Here is a 17,740-nt window from a genome sequence, read left to right as displayed (position 1 = left end):
GGTGGCTGGGGTTGGATGCTGACCATCAGCGCTGCTTTGAAGGAGGGCGAGGTTGCCAGATGACTGAAAAGGGCAGGGCAGGTGGTCTGCTGGGGACAGTGCATTGATGAGAAAGTGGCGTGTGGGCAGCTTTCTTGCTCTTTTCCAGGTACGCCTACTATTACTCTGGAATTGGTGCTGGCGTGCTTATTGCTGCTTACATCCAGGTCTCATTCTGGTGTCTGGACGCTGGAAGACAAGTACACAGAATCAGAAAACAGTTTTTCCATGCCATCATGCAACAGGAGATAGGCTGGTTTGACGTGCATGACGTTGGAGAACTTAATACGCGCCTCACAGAGTAAGTACCTGGGTGTGTGTTGAACTCTGACATGTACTTCTTATTCTTTTAAAATGGAAGTGATGTCATAAAATCTGAGAGTAATTCTGAAACTAAATTCCTTCTGAGTCTTGATCGTGCCTCATGCGTCTTTTTGTTCCCAGAACCCTGGCAGGGCATGAAGAGGTCCCGCGTGACTGGTAGTGAATGAGGGGTTGGACTTGCCAGACCCAAGACATCCTGTGGGAGTGAGCATTAGGGCGGCGCCATGATACTTGCTGGGGACGTTCCTGAGCAAAATCCTAGATGTAAACTGATTACCCCCCACTGAGACAAACAAACACTCAGGAGAAAAGTTCTGGTGTTCATAATCCTGATGTTTATTTCTAACACTGTTCTTTCAGTGACGTCTCCAAAATTAATGAAGGAATTGGTGACAAAATCGGAATGTTCTTTCAGGCAATGGCGACATTCTTCACCGGTTTTATAATAGGATTTACAAAAGGTTGGAAGCTCACCCTTGTGATTCTGGCCATCAGTCCTGTTCTTGGCCTGTCAGCTGCCATCTGGGCAAAGGTAGGTGTGAAGCCTGTGAATCCAGGCTATTAAACTGTCTCCACCCTCAAAAAACACCCCACAGCTCCTCCAGTAGAGGCTCTTTTTGTCACATGATGACCCCGACACTGACGATGACGTTAAATCTTCTGTTCAATCTTGGTGTTAAATCTTCCGTTCACAGTCAGTGGGAATAGGCAGATGTGAGCTCACTGAGTTGTCCCCACCCAGAGTCTGTGCTGTTATTGGGGGAAGGGAAAGATGGAGCTCTCCCGTCTCCTTCCCTGCCTTCATGCAGAAGGCATGCTCGGCTCTCGGAGAGCTGTGTCCCCGGTAGACAGTACCACGTTCACAAGCAGAGCTTCAAGTTCAGTGACTAACACGTAAGTCCCATTCAGTCACCATTATTGATGTCAGTGTTTTTGTAGATTTTATTTATTTTGTTGGCAGAACAGTTTTGTCAGCATTATAAATGGCTCTGTGTTTATACATACTTAAGTCCATTGCTGTGAAGACAGTTTTTTAAAAAGAGGTTTTTTCTAGCCCCTTATGCACGTACATCTGAGGTCTGTGGTTCCCTCTCTGTCTTGAAAGCAAAGCAATGCAAATGGCCCTCCCCACCTCCGCAGGGAGGCCTTCCTCTTGAGACTGGGTGTGGTGTTCATTCTAAATTGATTTCCTGTAAGTGTAGGTGGCTGTGGAGAGATTGGCCTGGTATGTAGTTTCTTAGAGAAAAAGAGAAATGAGAGACAGAGCTACACATTCACATGGCAAAAGGATGTGAAATAACGGAGGGCCAAGCAAACCCAAGCCTAACACAAAATGAAAATTTAACCCTGTGGGATGGATATTGTTTTGCTATTATAAACAGTAACTGCCATTTTTTTAAATATCTACTGTGTCAGGCAAATATATATATTTTTCTCTTTTTTAAAAAATTTGTTGAAATGCAGTTAGTTTACAGTGTTGTGTTAATTTCTGCTGCTCAGCAAAGTAATGCAGATACACATATATATACATTATTTTTCATATTCTTTTCCATTATGGTTTATCACAGGTTATTGAATACCATTTCCTGTCCTATACAATAGGACCTTGTTACCCAGATTCCACTGTTTTTAGGTTAAAAAATCCCAGGGAATTTCAGAATATAAAATAACAACATATCTTAATCTCCCCCCAAATTAGTAAATGTTAGTTACACTGTTTGCAATATTTAGCTATTATATTTTCTACATGTGAAGTAGAAGTTTATAGAATATTACAGAATATTTTCCCCCTCATTCCATCATATTATCTTCTTCTTCAAAGGCATGAAATACATGTTCTTGTAAAGTTTAGATATCATCTCCTTTAACAGAGGAAGAAATTGAAGTTCTGAGAATTCTTATTAATTTATTGTTCATACTAATGCAATGTTTGAATGGTATTGTTGGTGGCTAAACTGTATCTCTGTTGAAATATTTGGCAAAAGCCTTTGTGTTAATTGATTTTTCTGTTTACTAGCATGTTAGGCAAGGCAGGTGGCAGATTCTTCATATCAGTATTTGCTGAAAAACTGTTCTAAAATATATTGATGTTTGTTCTAGTTAAGTTAGGGGGGAAAGCAGTAAGTTAATCTTTTAATAATTGTGCATTACTTCAGATACTATTTAATATTTTCTTTAAAAAAATTTTTAATATAAGTTAATTTATTTTGATTGGAGGGTAATTACTTTACAATATTGTATTGGTTTTGTCATACATTGACATGGATCTGCCACTGGTGTACATGTGTTCCCTATCCTGAACCCCCCTCCCACCTCCCTCCCCATACCATCCCTCTGGGTCATCCCAGTGCACCAGCCCCGAGCTCCCTGTATTATACATTGAACCTGGACTGGCAATTCATTTCACATATGATAATATACATGTTTCAGTGGCATTCTTCCAAATCATCCCACCCTCCCCCTCTCCCACAGAGTCCAAAAGACTGTTGTATACATCTGTGTCTCTTTTGCTGTCTTGCATACAGGGTTATCATTACCATCTTTCTAAATTCCATATATATGCATTAGTATACTGTATTGGTGTTTTTCTTTCTGGCTTACTTCACTCTGTGTAATAGGTTCCATTTTCATCCACCTCATTAGAACTGATTCAATGTATTCTTTTTAATAGCTGAGTAGTACTCCATTGTGTATATGTACCACAGCTTTCTTATCCATTCGCATGCTGTTGGACATCTAGGTTAATTGTCTGGTTGTCAGTCTTATTAAAAAAGAAATGAGGCCCGGTAGAGGAAGCTGCTTTGTTCCTGTGATTCTGAGGCTCTCCTCTATAAGTCAGAGGCAAAGGGGCAAGAAGGCAGAACAGGAAGAGGCTTGGCCCCAGCAAGCTTCCTACTCCAGAAAGCCTCTTTTGATCTCTGCGTGCAATTGTCTAACCCCGCCCAGAGACACTGGGTCAGTTAGGGGGCAAAGGGAAGGGAAACTACCATATCCTACTGCTACATGAGGGGGTCCAACCTTAAGGACACTTTCACGCCCTCAGGTAGCAGAAGCAAGGGCCCCAGCAACTGGAGACAAACCATGCTGAGGAAACTAATACCACAAACACTCTGAATGTAAAACTGCTGCTTGACCCACAACTCACAGAAGTAGGTTAAGAATTATATGCTAAATCCCCAAAGGGTAACTGCTTGCTAAAGTAAAAGACTTTAAATAGGACCCAGAGTCTCCTGACATAATAGACACCACACCCAAAATATAGTTAAAAGAAGACCACTTGTCATACCAAGAACTACGAAAATCACAACTTGAATGAGAAGAAAACACTTAACTGACAAGTGCTGATACAATTCATATGTCAGTATTGTTTGGCATGGATTTTGGAATAGTCATCAGAAAAATGCTTCACTAATCAATTACAAATTATCCTAAAACAAAAGGAAATAGACAATATCAGCAGTGAAAAAGGAATTAAGAAAAAAGGACAGAATGGAATTAGATAACTGAAAGGTACAACCGTAGAACAAAAGTCACGATGGAGGGGTTACTCTTGTTGAGTGGAGAGGACGGGATAGAGTCAGTGGACTGAAAAGAGAATAATACAAGTCGCCCAGCATGAAACAGAAAATGAAAGCGCCTCAGGGACCTGTGGGACAGTAGTACCATGTGGAACATTTGTGACCATCCAAGTCCCAAAATAAAGGAGAGGAGTGAGGCTGAAGGAACATTGGAAGAAATAATTGCTGAGAATGTCCAAGGTTTGTGAAAGACAAACCTTCAGCTCCAAGAAGCTAAGCTGACCTCAAACAGGATAAACCCAAAGAAATCCATGCTAAAGCACATCATAGTTAAATCATTGAAAACTAAAGACAGAAAAAGTGGAAATTGGCTAAAGATGAACAGCATATTACCTACAGGGAACATCAATTTGAATGACAATATATTTCTTATCTGAAACCAGAAGGAAGTGGCAAATTATTTTTCAAGTGCTTAAAAGACCTGTCAACTGGGGATACTTCGTTAAAGTATTTTTTAGGAATGATGGGGGAGATAAAAACATTCCCAGATCATGGAAGACTATAGAGGAACTTTCCATTAGCATACCTCATATTAAAGACTGGCTAAATGAAGTTCTTCAAACAGAAGGAAAGTGATACAAGGCATATTGGAGCATCAGGAAGGGAAAAGGAACAACAGAAAGAGCAGGAATTTGAGCCTTTCTTTTTCTCTTTTTTTTGGGCCTTTCTTTTCCCAGGAGATTTCTAAATCATATTTGAAGATTGAACCCAAAATGATAAGTGGTAAAATGTTGATACCAGTAGATTTTTATGTCACCTATGAATATTGTGATATCCAGAACAACTAAGATGAAATAGTGATTAAAGAAATCTATTCAGTAAGTTCTGAGCTCCTGAAAAAGAATTCTCCAGGCACAGGCCACTTTTACTGGAAAAATTTACTGGACATTTAAAGAGGCATTGACACCAATTTTATACAATCTCCTCTAGAAGAAGGAAGACTTTATCTGCTTTCCCCCAAAAGCAGGAACTCTTGCTCTGTGAAAACCATGTAAAGGAGATGAAAAAACAAGCTACAAGCTGGGAAAAAAGTAACATGCACATCACATATCTGACAAAGGATTAGTCTTTACCTAATGTATAAGGAACTCTCAAAATTTGATAGTTTTAAAAAAATCACCAAAACTACTATTAAATAGAAAAACCTGTAATCCCTTTTTAAAATCCAGATACATATTAGAATTATCTTGGAATTTTTTGAAAACTACCAATGCCCAGGTATTGCTTTTTTCCTCCAGAGTTCCAGATATGTTTCTAATAAGCAACCATGTTTCAAAACCACTGGACTGTATAATGATCTTTGTTGTGAGTGAAATGACACAAAGACAAAACACACGAGACACACAAGAGACAGACAATACACCACTCCGGCCGGAGGAAAAAAGCTGCGCAAAACTAATTGTGATTTATTTTTATAAAGCCCCCTAGGCAGAATTCCAGACTGCATGAATAAGCCTTTTCAGTACAGCGCAGGTGCATACATGTTATCGTACAGCAAGCGGAGTGAAATCTGTGTCTACTGCAGAGTCTGTCCAGAGCCCTTTCTTTCTTCTTATCACAAGAAGGGAATGTTCCCTCGTTTGCAAGGGACCATTAAACTCAAGGCTGTGTCCAGACTCCTTGGCAGAACGCCTCATTTGCAAGCACGTTCAGCCCAAGCAGAGAGACCCGTTTGCAGGCACATCTCTGCTATCCTATTATGGCTGCAATGACCCTTCATCTCCCCCTTTTTTATTTGCTTTTATAAATTGTAGCATGGACTGAATCTTCTCTGCTTCGCGCTTTAGTTGTTTCCCTTTCCGCCATCGCTAGAAGACTAGAAAAGCAACACAACATAAAAGTAATATAAACACAGTGTTCCCAAAGGTAGTCCCAATTAGTGAGGATACACGCCCTAATGGACTTAAATTATTCATTCCCTCTTAAAGATTTTTCAGCAAATCAGACCCTGTAATGCCAGGTAAAGTCCTGCTAAAAGTACACAAAATTTGTCATTCCAGGTCCATAATCTCCATAGTGAGATTTTGATGCCCAGTCAAGGATCATTTTACTTTATCCCATCCTTCACTCATGCTAAATGGTACAGGTGTTATACAAAACTGAGAAGAATTCCAATCACATTTCAACACACTTCGTGTAGATAAAACAGCTAATTGATCTCCAAGCCAGGAAACGATGTGTTGAAGATTGAGCACGTCGGTAGCAAGTTGTGCATCCAAATCTCGCTGTTGTTGCCATAACAAATGAGAGTCTTTATGCCAGTCCCGAATAAAATCAGCTGCTTGAATTCCTTGGTGTAACGCAAGTACTGCCACTGCCACTGTTGCAGTTACTGACGCGACTGCTAGAATCGAAGCAATGACCACACCAAGCATACGTCGAGATCGATGTAGCAAAGTCTGTACAGTGGTTACTAGATGAGAAACAGCAAAAGAGTCTGACCATGGCCGAGTCAGATTTATAGGTAACCATACTTCTGTCTGAGCCTTAAAAATTACTAACAAGAAATTGGAGTTATAGGTTCGTCTTTCAAATTCTTCCCACCAAGACTGATTTACACATTGAGTTAGATTACAGTAGTCACATGACACAGATCCCACAGTATCATTCCAGGTCCAATTCCCATATAATAATGCAAAAGGATATTTTACACATGCCATTGCAGAATAAGATTTATTAACATGTAAATTAACATGGAATGGACCCGAAGAGTCACCACTATCCAAAGTATAGTTTGCTGACCAGATAGTGAGATTACCAGAAACTGCCCATAGTTTCCAAATATCCCCTTGAATGTGCAGCTATCCTTGCAACTGTAATTGAGGAGGGACAAGTGCAAATTGCTGCCATTTAACTGTTTCATTACCATTGCCGATCAAAGTGCTATTTGCACGATGCCACCTAAAAGATTTATTTGACCATTTTTCTAAGAATTGTCCATGATCTGGACTCCAATCTACAATGATAGACCCAGAATAATTCATGACTTTAAAGGGTCGATAACCTCGGCAACGTTCCCATTCCAAAGATTCTAGAGAAGAAGCAAAAAAGTTAACAGGACATAGTGACATATGTATTTCATTATGAATGTCTATCGGTTCTGTCGAGGTGCTAAATCCCCTGGTGGAAACAAGCACAGTAAAAGTAGCAAAATGGTAATTATTATATTTTACCCCCCATGTATTGTAAGAATGATGAGAATGTTCCTTGGTGGACAGACAAAAGGGGTGTCCCCTTATACATAAAGGAATACCTTCCACTGCAATGGTCAAATTACTAATATTATATTGTTGTTTATGATAAGATAGTTGTTCTATTCCCCCGCAAGCTGGCGGGGGAAAAAAGGCAGTCTCACTAGTACATACCTGCACTTCTCATACCTTCCCCTCAAGAAACTGCTCTTACTAATGGGGGATTAGGTATATATGCGCAATATGTATGATTACTTGCCGATACACCGATTACCTGACATGTCACCAATGCCATCATGGCAAGCAAAAGATTGGTAGGATTCAGAGGTTGCCCCGCCTTCATTAATGTCTTCTCTGCTTCCTAGGTCAACCTCTTCATTTGACCCCATGTAGGAGGTGTTGCTTCCCTTGTACAGAAAGTAAAGCTTCTCTGCATAGTAAGCTCTTTGAATTTTTGAACAAAGGCATCAGCCATTGTTGATTTTGATCAGTCTTGCTGGGGTCCAAAACCTGTAATTATTAACAGAAATGAAAGCATACCCTCGTCCCAAATATACTAATGATGCTGGGATCCAACCTTTCTCTTTATCTTTATACCAAATAGACATATTCAAGATCTTCTTATCCTCTTCTTTCCCTTGAAAATGCAGCTCTGCTGCTGATAGATTTCCCTTACTCCAAACATTCAAAAAATTTAGGGTAAGTAAGGTTTTATTCAGAATGTCTTTAGGTTTCATAAATCTCTCTTGTTCCCCCTTTTTAATTTTTTCAAGATAATCACACAAGGTACGATTAGCTCTTTCAATGATAGCTTGCCCTTGACTATTATAAGGAATACCAAAAGTATGAGTTGTATGGTATTGAGATAAAAAGTGAGCTAATTTTGCAGATTGGTAGGCAGGTGCATTATCAGTTTTCAATTCAATTGGTAATCCCATAACTGCAAAACAAGATAACAAATGAGTAATAACAGCGTCAGCCTTTTCAGAATGTAATGCAGTGGCCCATTGAAAATGTATGCAAGCATCTATAATATGATGCACACTTTTTTGTTGTCCAAAAGAAGAAATGTAAATTACATCCATTTGCCATATCTGATTTGCTTGTTGTCATCTCATGTTGACACCTGGTGAAGTAAATGGCAAAGCAAAGGGTGCACATATGGAACAAGAATGAACAATATTTTGAGCTTGTTTTCAAGTAATAGCATGAGATTTTTGTAACCCTTTGGAATTGGTATGCTGTAAGAGATGTTCTTGTTTTGCTGCTTCTATAGGATAAAGTAAGGCATCAATTGTAGCATTTCCGAATGATAAGGGTCCAGGAAGGGCAGAATGTGCATGGATGTGAGTAAAGAAAATTAACTCTGAACATCGCAAGAGCAATTGTTGTACTTGGTAAAACAATTCATCAATAGCTGTTTTAAGGGTCAGTGGAAGGGAGACATGGGGAAGCTGTAGGCAAGAGAGAACAGCATATCGAGAATCTGAAACAGTGTTAATAGGAAGTTGGGGAAAATCTTGCAAAACTAAATAGATAGCCCACAATTCAGCGGGCTGTACAGAAGAAAATGAGTGGGAGAGAACCCTGGAACTTTCCGGGGTCCAATATCCAGCAGTATTTTTATTTGCATCTGTAAAAATAGTGGGCCCCTTAACTGGAACATCTGAAATTGGGAAATGAGATATCACAGCATTAGTCCGGAGAAAATCAATCAATTTAGATGACAGATAATGATTAGAAAATGAACCAGGATATGAGGTAAGAGAAATTTGCCAGTTTTCATTAAATTGTAAACATCGAGATATTTGAGCAGTTGTTAACTGAGTAACAATCTGGTGTGGTTCACATCCTGATAATTGTAAAATATGACGGCGACCTTTCTGTATAAGGAAGGCTAATTTATCCATATATGTAGTCAATTTTTTGGAAAAACTGTTAGGTAAGAAAACCCATTCTATTAATCCTTTTTCTTGAGCAGTTACACCAGATGGAGAATAAGGGGTATGAAATATTATAAACGAAATAGATTGAGACACATGTAAGTAAGTCAAAAAGCTGTCATTTAGTCGTTGCTCAACAAATTGAAGTTCCTGTAAAGCCAATGGGGTTAAGGTCCGGGGGCTATCCAGAGCTGTATCTCCTTCTAAAGCAGAAAACAAATGTCGTAATTGATAAGTAGGAATCCCAAGTACCGGGCGTAGCCAATTAATATCTCCCAGTAACTTGAAAATCATTTAAGGTTTTGAGATGGTCTCTTCTAATTTGCAACTTTTGGGGCCTTATTCTATGTTGTTCCAATATTGTCCCTAAATACGAAATAGGAAAGTCCTTTTGAATTTTTTCTGGGGCTACTTGCAAATTGTATAGTCTTAAAGCCTCCTGTACTTTTAAAAAGAATTCATCACGTTCAGCAATATTAGGAGCTGCTAATAGGAGATCATCCATATAATGATATAGAATATAATTGGGGTATTCTCAATGGAGGGATTGTAAAGAGCGAGCTACGAATTCTTGGCATAAGGTAGCACTATTTATCATTCCTTGTGGTAAGACTGTCCACTGATAACGCTTAACAGGCTGAGCATGATTAAGAACAGGAACTGTAAAAGCAAATTTATCTCTATCTTGCAATTGTAGGGGAATGGTAAAAAAACAGTCTTTAAGATCTAGCACCATTAAGGACCAATTCTGAGGAATAAGAGCTGGAGAGGGGAGTCCCAATTGCAAGGCTCCCAGAGGTTCAATACATTTATTAACTTCCGTAAATCAGTTAACATTCTCCATTTTCCAGATTTCCTTTTTATAACAAAAACAGGAGAATTCCAGGGGGAGGTAGAGGGCTCTATATGACCAAGTTGAAGTTGTTCTTGTATTAATTGTTTTAATGCCTCTTAGCTTCATTTGTGGTAATGGCCACTGCTCAACCCATTTTGGAGTATTAGTTAACCATTTTAATGGGAGTGCTCGAGGAATTTGAGCAGTGGCTACTAGTTTTCCTATGGAATGGTTACAGAAGCCCCCAAAGGAGAGAGAAGATCTCTTCCGCATATATTGATAGGTATGTGTACAATATAAAAGGTAACAAACACTGATCTTCCATTATGGAATTGGCATTGCAAGGGATGGGTACTCTTCCAGACGTCTGCAATGGAGCCCAGTCCCATCAGCATTAGAGGGCTTTTTTCTTTTTTCCAATCTTGGGGCCATTGTTGAGAAGAAATGACTGAAACATCTGCCCCTGTGTCTACTAGTCCCTCAAAGTTGTTTCCTTGTATAATCAAGGAGAGAACAGGGCAAGAATCTTCGATAAGCATTTTCCAAAATATATGCCACCCAGTACTTCCAAATCCTCCTGTTCGTTCATTAGGAAGAGCCAAAAAGGGGTGATAAGATAGGAGAAGTATTTGAGCAATACGCTCTCCAGCTAACAATGAAAGCATGGTAGAAGCAGAGACCATAATTAAAATTTCCCTAACATAGTCAGAGTCTATTACCCCAGGAATTATTGTTAGCCCTCTCAAAGCCGCGCTGCTACAACCTAATATCAAGCCAAGAGTGCCTTTAGGCAGTGGTCCAAATACATTTGTTTTTAATTTGTAAATACCTCCCCCTGGTGACAAAAGAACATTATCAGCTAGTGCCAAATCAGCAGCAGCACTCCCTGAAGTAGCAGACCGTAAGTCCGAAATCATCATCTGAGGTCCTTATAATGGGGCATCAACTCGTAACGGTTGTTGGGAGGGAATAGGGTTGGGGCAGATGGGATGGGAGGAGGGCAAGGAGGAGAAGTCCCCAGTAATGTTCCTGGGCCCCAAGGACTTAGGCCCGCAGGATAGTTTCCCAGTATCAGGTTGCCCATTTTGTCTGTTTTAGATCTGCATTCATTAGTCCAACGAAGCCCCTTCCCACACCGACAGCAAGGTCCAGGAGTCTTATTCTTCCCAGCGAGAGATCTGTCTTTAGGAATTGCACCTTGATCAGCTTTTAATTTCTGACACACTCTTTTCATATGACCAGGTTTTCCACAATGGAAGCAGTTACCTCCCTTTTGTGGTCTCATAGCTTTGGCCTAGGCTATAGCAAAGACATTAGCCTGATGCTCAGTTCCTCCTACTCCTGAGCAGGCTCTGATATATTCAGCTATAGGTGCACCCTGTCCCTTTAATGGTGCCAGTATACGCTTGCATTCAGGATTTGCATTTTCAAATACTAAAGTTTGTAATAATATCTCTGAAATCTCATCCCTCCCTACAGCCCATTCCACAGCTACCCTCAACCTTGCTAGAAAATCAGTATAAGGCTCATTGGGGCCTTGCATTGTTTTAACAAAGGAGGGCTGGGTGTGGCCAGTAGGCACCACACGGCGCCATGCTCTTTTTTTTTTTTTTTTTTGGCACCATACTCGTAAAAAGACCTGGTGGACTTGTTGTAAGTCCTGATCAGAGTATTGAGCCTGTTCTCTTAAAGCCCGATAATGGCCCTCTCCCATTAGCTTGTCCTCGAGAGGACCGGGGGGATTCTGTCCCTCATTAATCTGAGCCTGCTTTCTAGCTTCTTCCTACCAGCTACGAAGTTGCAACCATTGAGAGCCCTCCAAGACAGCTTGGGCAATAGATTCCCAATCTAACGGAATGATTAATTTGCCTTTTCCCAGTGATTCCAGCATAGCCAAAACAAAGGGAGATTGAGGACTGTATTGTGCTACTGCAGCTTTAAGATCTTTAAAAAATTTATATTCCAAAGGAGTGTATTGAATATTTATCACGTTGTCATTTTGCTGTCTCTGGATGGGAAATAATTGTGGAGGATCGATAAACCCACCAGGGGGAGCAGGCAAGTCATCATCATGAAGCATAGACAAAGAAAAGGAGAACCGACAATATTCCCTGCCCACATTGGGCCGATTATCCACAGAGGGGAAAAGAGAAGCACAAGGAGGAGCAGAAGGTGTAGATTTTTTCTCCTCCTTACGGGATTTCCACCATTCCCAGAATAGATGGATCATTTCTTTAATCTCTTTGCCCTCCTCTGACGAAACCAAAGAAGCCTCCGAATCTGATTCTGAACTATCAGATGTTTCACCATTTACAGGAGGAGGCTCATTTGTATCCTTGCCTTCAGGCGATGCAGAAGCCCCACCAACGTCTGACACATCCTCATAAATTATTTCTCCCCTCCTTGAAGCATTAGATTTAGTTTCATTATCAGTAGAGAGCAAGGTCAAAGCCTGTGTTATAGCACTACACATAGTCCATAACTTCAAAGGGATCACATTACCCTTCTGATGTTGCTTTCTCAATTCCTTTTGAATTATTTTCCACTCCTTCAAATTTAACTGTAACTTAGTTTGATATTGAAACCAATGACAACATTGCTCCACCAAGCCAAAGAGCTCACTCAATCGACGAGTCGAGACCTTAACGCCTATGGAGTGGAGAAGTCCTTTGACTAACTCCCTGTATTGTGTCCGAAATGATGATGAGGAATTCCCCATGATTTTCCGAAAGTTCCCCTGCTAGGGTGAGGAATTCCCCATGATTTTCCCGAAAGCTCCCCTGCTGTAGATTTAAAATCCCCCCGGGGTTACTCACCCTTTCGGTTTCACTCAAGCCCCACGTTGGGCGCCAGATGTCGTGAGCGGAATGACACAAAGACAAAACACACGAGACACACAAGAGACAGACAATACACCACTCCGGCCGGAGGAAAAAGACTGCACAAAACTAATTGTGGTTTATTTTTATAAAGCCCCCTAGGCAGAATTCCAGACTGCATGAATAAGCCTTTTCAGTACAGCACAGGTGCATACATGTTATCGTACAGCAAGGGGAGTGAAATCTCTGTCTACTGCAGAGTCTGTCCAGAGCCCTTTCTTTCTTCTTATCACAAGAAGGGAATGTTCCCTCATTTGCAAGGGACCATTAAACTCAAGGCTGTGTGCAGACTCCTTGGCAGAATGCCTCATTTGCAAGCACGTTCAGCCCAAGCAGAGAGACCCGTTTGCAGGCATATCTCCACTAGCCTATTGTGGCTGCATTAACCCTTCAACCTTTAATTTTATTCAGTTTGTTTCACTTTCTATTTCTTATTCAGTGCTGGCATTTCATTTAGTTTGTGTTTTCCAATTTCTCCATCTCTCTCTTTTTTTTTTTGGATGTTCTTTCTCAAGCCTTTATCGAGCATGGTAGAAAAGCTTTTGTATATATACATATATATACACATATATATATAAGATATATAAATAAATATATAAATATATATTTTTTAGAAAACTTACAAACTTTTGCCTAACTGAAAAAAATTGATGACATTTTGATTCCACTTGTTTGACTTAGTATAAATAGAATGCTAGATTTCTAATTAAAAAATAAATATGCCACAAGCAACAAAGGTTTACTGTATAGCACAGGGAACTATAGTCAATATCTTGTAATAACCTGTAATGGAAAATAATCTGAAAATAATGTGTGTTTATGTATAACTGGATCACCTTGCTGTGCACCTGAGACACTGTAAGTCAGCCGTACTTCAATAAAAAATATATATATTAAGGGAAAAAAGCAACCCTGAATGAACCAGTTAGAGAATGAGCAGAAGAGATAAACAAACATCATCAGAGAGGTTATACAGGTGGTAGGTCAGCACATGAAAGGTTGTTTAACGACGTTAGTCGTCAGTGAAAAGCAAATTAAACTGCAACAAGATACCATTATGCATCTACCAAAATGGCTAAAATAAAAGTGAAACCCCAAATGCTGCTGAGACGCAGAGAAACAGGGTCACTCATGTATTATTGGTAGGAGTGTAAAATGGTGTTCAACCTGAAAAAATAGTTTGCGATTTCTTAGAAAACTAAACATGCAATTACCATACAATCCAGCAGTTGTATTGGACATTTATCTAAGAAAAATTATGTTCATGTGTTGAGTTGAACTGTGAAGAAGGCTGAGCGCCGAAGAATTGATGCTTTTGAACTGTGGTGTTGGAGAAGACTCTTGAGAGGCCCTTGGACTGCAAGGAGATCCAACCAGTCCATTCTGAAGGAGATCAGCCCTGGGATTTCTTTGGAAGGAATGATGCTAAAGCTGAAACTCAGGTACTTTGGCCACCTCATGCGAAGTTTTGACTCATTGGAAAAGACTCTAATGCTGGGAGGGATTGGGGGCAGGAGGAGAAGGGGACAACAGAGGATGAGATGGCTGGATGGCATCACTGACTCGATGGACATGAGTCTGAGTGAACTCCAGGAGATGGTGATGGACAGGGAGGCCTGGTGTGTTGTGATTCATGGGGTCGCCAAGAGTCGGACACGACTGAGTGACTGAACTGAACTGAACTGAACTGATTCACTCAATCTGTATTCAGGTGTTCATAGCAGCTGTATTGGTAATAGCCCCAAACTGAAACAACCCCAGATGCTCTTGAACAGGTTACTGGTTGAGCAACTGTGGTACATCCAATGATAAAAAGGAAAGTAGTACTGATACACACACAACCTGGATGAGTCTCTAGAGATTTGTACTTGGTGAAAAAGGCCGGTCCCGAAAGGTCACATACGTTATGCTCCATTTATATAATATTTTTGAAATGACAAAATAACAGGCAGAACAGTTTAGTGGTTTTCAGGTGTTTGGGATGGTATGGAGGGGAGGAGAAACGAGGAGTAGGAAAGGAGGTGGCTGTGGCTACAAAAAGCAGGACTGAGGGATCCTTGTGATGGATTTGTTCTGTGTTGTGACTGTCGTCACATGAATCTAGCAGATGATAACATTGCTTGGAACTAACACGCACACACACACACGAGTGCATGTAAAACTGGTAAATCTGAATAACATTGAATTAATGTTGTGTTAAATTTTTGGCTGGGATCTTGTTCTGAAGAGATGTTGGAGATGTTGTTTGGGGAACACCAGATAAAGGGTTTATGGGATCTGACTGTCTTCCTTAGAACTGCCTTTGTGTCTGCAATTATCTCAGAATAACAAGTTTAAAAAAATAAAGCATGTATAAATTATCCAAACAAAATGAAATAAAGACCTACACTGAGAACTGGAAAAAAGGGGCAAAGATGAAGGCCAAAACATCTGTCATGAACAAAACTATTGCTTCTGAATGTATTAGTTTCAACAATATATATAGTGGCCTGTGTTAGCTTTTAACTTAAGAGGAATAACAATTTCATGTGTCTGGCACTAGTACAATTAGGCTTTGTTCAAAAAAAAATTAGCAGCCTTTGGCAGAAGGGATGAGTTAGTGAAATTTGATATCATTTAAGTGGTTGATTGTAATAATGGAACTATCACCATTCTGTTATTTTATATTAGAGGAACAGTAAAGTTGACTTTTCACATCCCTGAGAGTATTTAAAAGTGTTTTTTTTCTTTCAATAGACATGATCTGTTAAAAACAAAACACTTCATGAACATTCTACCGTAGTCTTGCCTAAGGATATGCTTTTCATTATGGAAGGTCATAGAGAAGCCAGGTTTATTGAATCAGTTGGAATAGTACTTGATATTTCAACAATAAATTAGAATAGCACATTTTGAAACTTCTCATTCAAAAATAGTTCTGCTAATCTTCTGTTGTCAGCTGCTGCTGGTGTGGTTGATGGCTGAGGTTTTCAACAAGAGCAGAGAAACAGAGCTAAACTGTATTGTAGGCACCTCTTGCCTTATGCAGACCTGCTTGTTCAGGGATGACAGTGATCTCCCTGGGTCAGGCCCAGCGCTGGGAGCAATTCTGGCAGATGTGATAGGGCAGCCCTAGGCAGGTCATTCTGAGAGGTCAGGAAGGTCTAGAGCATCGGTGGGTTGTTGTTTGGGGAACCAAAGAGGAAGGTGCACACCGTACAACATCTGCCATGGAACCTGGTTGGTAAAGGTTCGTTTCCCTCACCCACCCATTCCTGCATCTGCCGTAGCTCCTTTACATTCGCACGCAGCAGAGGGAGAAATGCGCTCTTAAAGTCAAAACAACTTTGAACTTTTTATAAGAAGGCATAGACTGTTTTTATAATAAGAAGGCATAGAACTTTTTCTGACAAGAAGGAATAGGCTGTTATTACTTATACAAATGAGTCCACAGATGCTATAAATTATTTATTGAAAGAGTATAATATATTTACTCAGAATTTGATTTGAATTCCTGTGTGCAATATTTAGATGGTTGACTAGTCAAGCATTTCAGGTAAAAATAGTGGTCCTTTGCCCTCGTCGGTTCACAGTTTTACTCACAGAGCCCTCTGGGATTCCACACATGTCAGTGGCTGGTTTTAGAGAGAAATTCATTCCAGTGGCCGTTGATTCATACTGTGAAGCCTTAAATCCTGGATATTGCACTTACTAGCAAACGACTTGACCTCTTTCTCGTTCCATTTCCTCATGTATTGAGGGGGGAAAATAATGCCTACTTCTTGGTACAATTGAGAAGAATCGGTGAAGGAGATCCTGTGTATATAAAGGACCTGGTACCGTTCCTTCCAAAGAACAGATGCTCAGGGACCAAACAGAAAAACCAAAGAACGTCCATAAAAGAGGCCTCCATGGTGGCCTAAAGTGGTGCTAAGAAACCCTGCTGGAAGGAGCTCTGCTTCCCTGGCATTTGAAACCTCCCTGAGGTCCTGTCGCTGCACAGTGCTTGGTCCCCGTGTTCTCCTGGCCTCCTACCTTGGTGTTTCTGAACCAGAGTATAATTAGCAATTGCTATGTTGAGTACACCTATGTTTTTGATATACTGCCCCATTTTCTGTATTTATTGACGTCTAGAGTATACACTTTTTTAAGATGTAAAATCTCCCCCAAAGTCCCAGATTTATTTATTTGTATGAGAATCCATGGGGTACAGTGAGAAAGTTGAAATTTTACTTTATTATATACCATCTCAGTCCAAAAAGAAATGGCTATCATATGTATACTAAAAAATAGGACTTCATAACCAAATACAAGTAAAAATTTATATACATTACAGTATACTCTGTACCAGCAGCATTTGTGTACAAAAGGTAAAATTAACTTGTTAAAAAATTTAAATTATCTGCAATTGCATTTTTAAACAGATACTGTCTTCATTTACTGATAAAGAACTTTTGGCGTATGCAAAAGCCGGAGCAGTAGCTGAAGAGGTCTTAGCGGCTATTAGAACTGTGATTGCATTTGGAGGACAAAAGAAAGAACTTGAAAGGTTTGAGTCTCCTTTTTTAAGCTGGTAGAGATGTAAAATTCTGTCATCTCAAATGCCCTTCAGGTTGACGGTGATGACTGATGTATATATTTCCTTAAACAGCTTCTTGAATATATTACAGCATAATCAATATTCTAGAAAAGTTGTGATTCCAGTTGTAATTATCTTATATCTGCTAATTCAAAGTGTTTTCTAAAATCTCCTAGATGGGTAGTGAGATAAAATAGTTTCTTAAGGCTGAAACATAATTAATATCTCTGATGATAATTTTTCTCCATCAAGTTAATTCTTGATTCTAGATGGATGGGGTCATTAAGTCAAAATAATGGTTACTTCTGGGGGAGGTGAGGGGTTGGTGGTAAAAGTGGGGCACGTGGCAGGGGCATCTTGATTCTGACATTGTTGTATTTCATGACCTCAGCT

The 17,740-nt window shown here is 39.9% G+C and overlaps 1 protein-coding gene across 1 annotated transcript in view; it reads left to right on the top strand.

The window, feature by feature from the left end:
• Window positions 1–17,740, top strand: part of LOC138439799 (ATP-dependent translocase ABCB1-like) — a 102,186-nt gene that overhangs the window by 75,785 nt on the left and 8,661 nt on the right. Inside the window, exons 7-9 of the mRNA XM_070292395.1 lie at window positions 149–340; window positions 724–895; window positions 17,193–17,317. Of these exons, the coding sequence (XP_070148496.1) occupies window positions 149–340; window positions 724–895; window positions 17,193–17,317 (489 nt within the window). The remainder of the gene's footprint in view (window positions 1–148; window positions 341–723; window positions 896–17,192; window positions 17,318–17,740) is intronic.

This window comes from Ovis canadensis, chromosome 4, assembly GCF_042477335.2.
Source record: "Ovis canadensis isolate MfBH-ARS-UI-01 breed Bighorn chromosome 4, ARS-UI_OviCan_v2, whole genome shotgun sequence".
Classification (NCBI taxonomy): Eukaryota; Metazoa; Chordata; class Mammalia; order Artiodactyla; family Bovidae; genus Ovis; species Ovis canadensis.
Note: the sequence above shows the minus strand (reverse complement) of the source record. Positions and strands in the feature narration are given on the sequence as shown.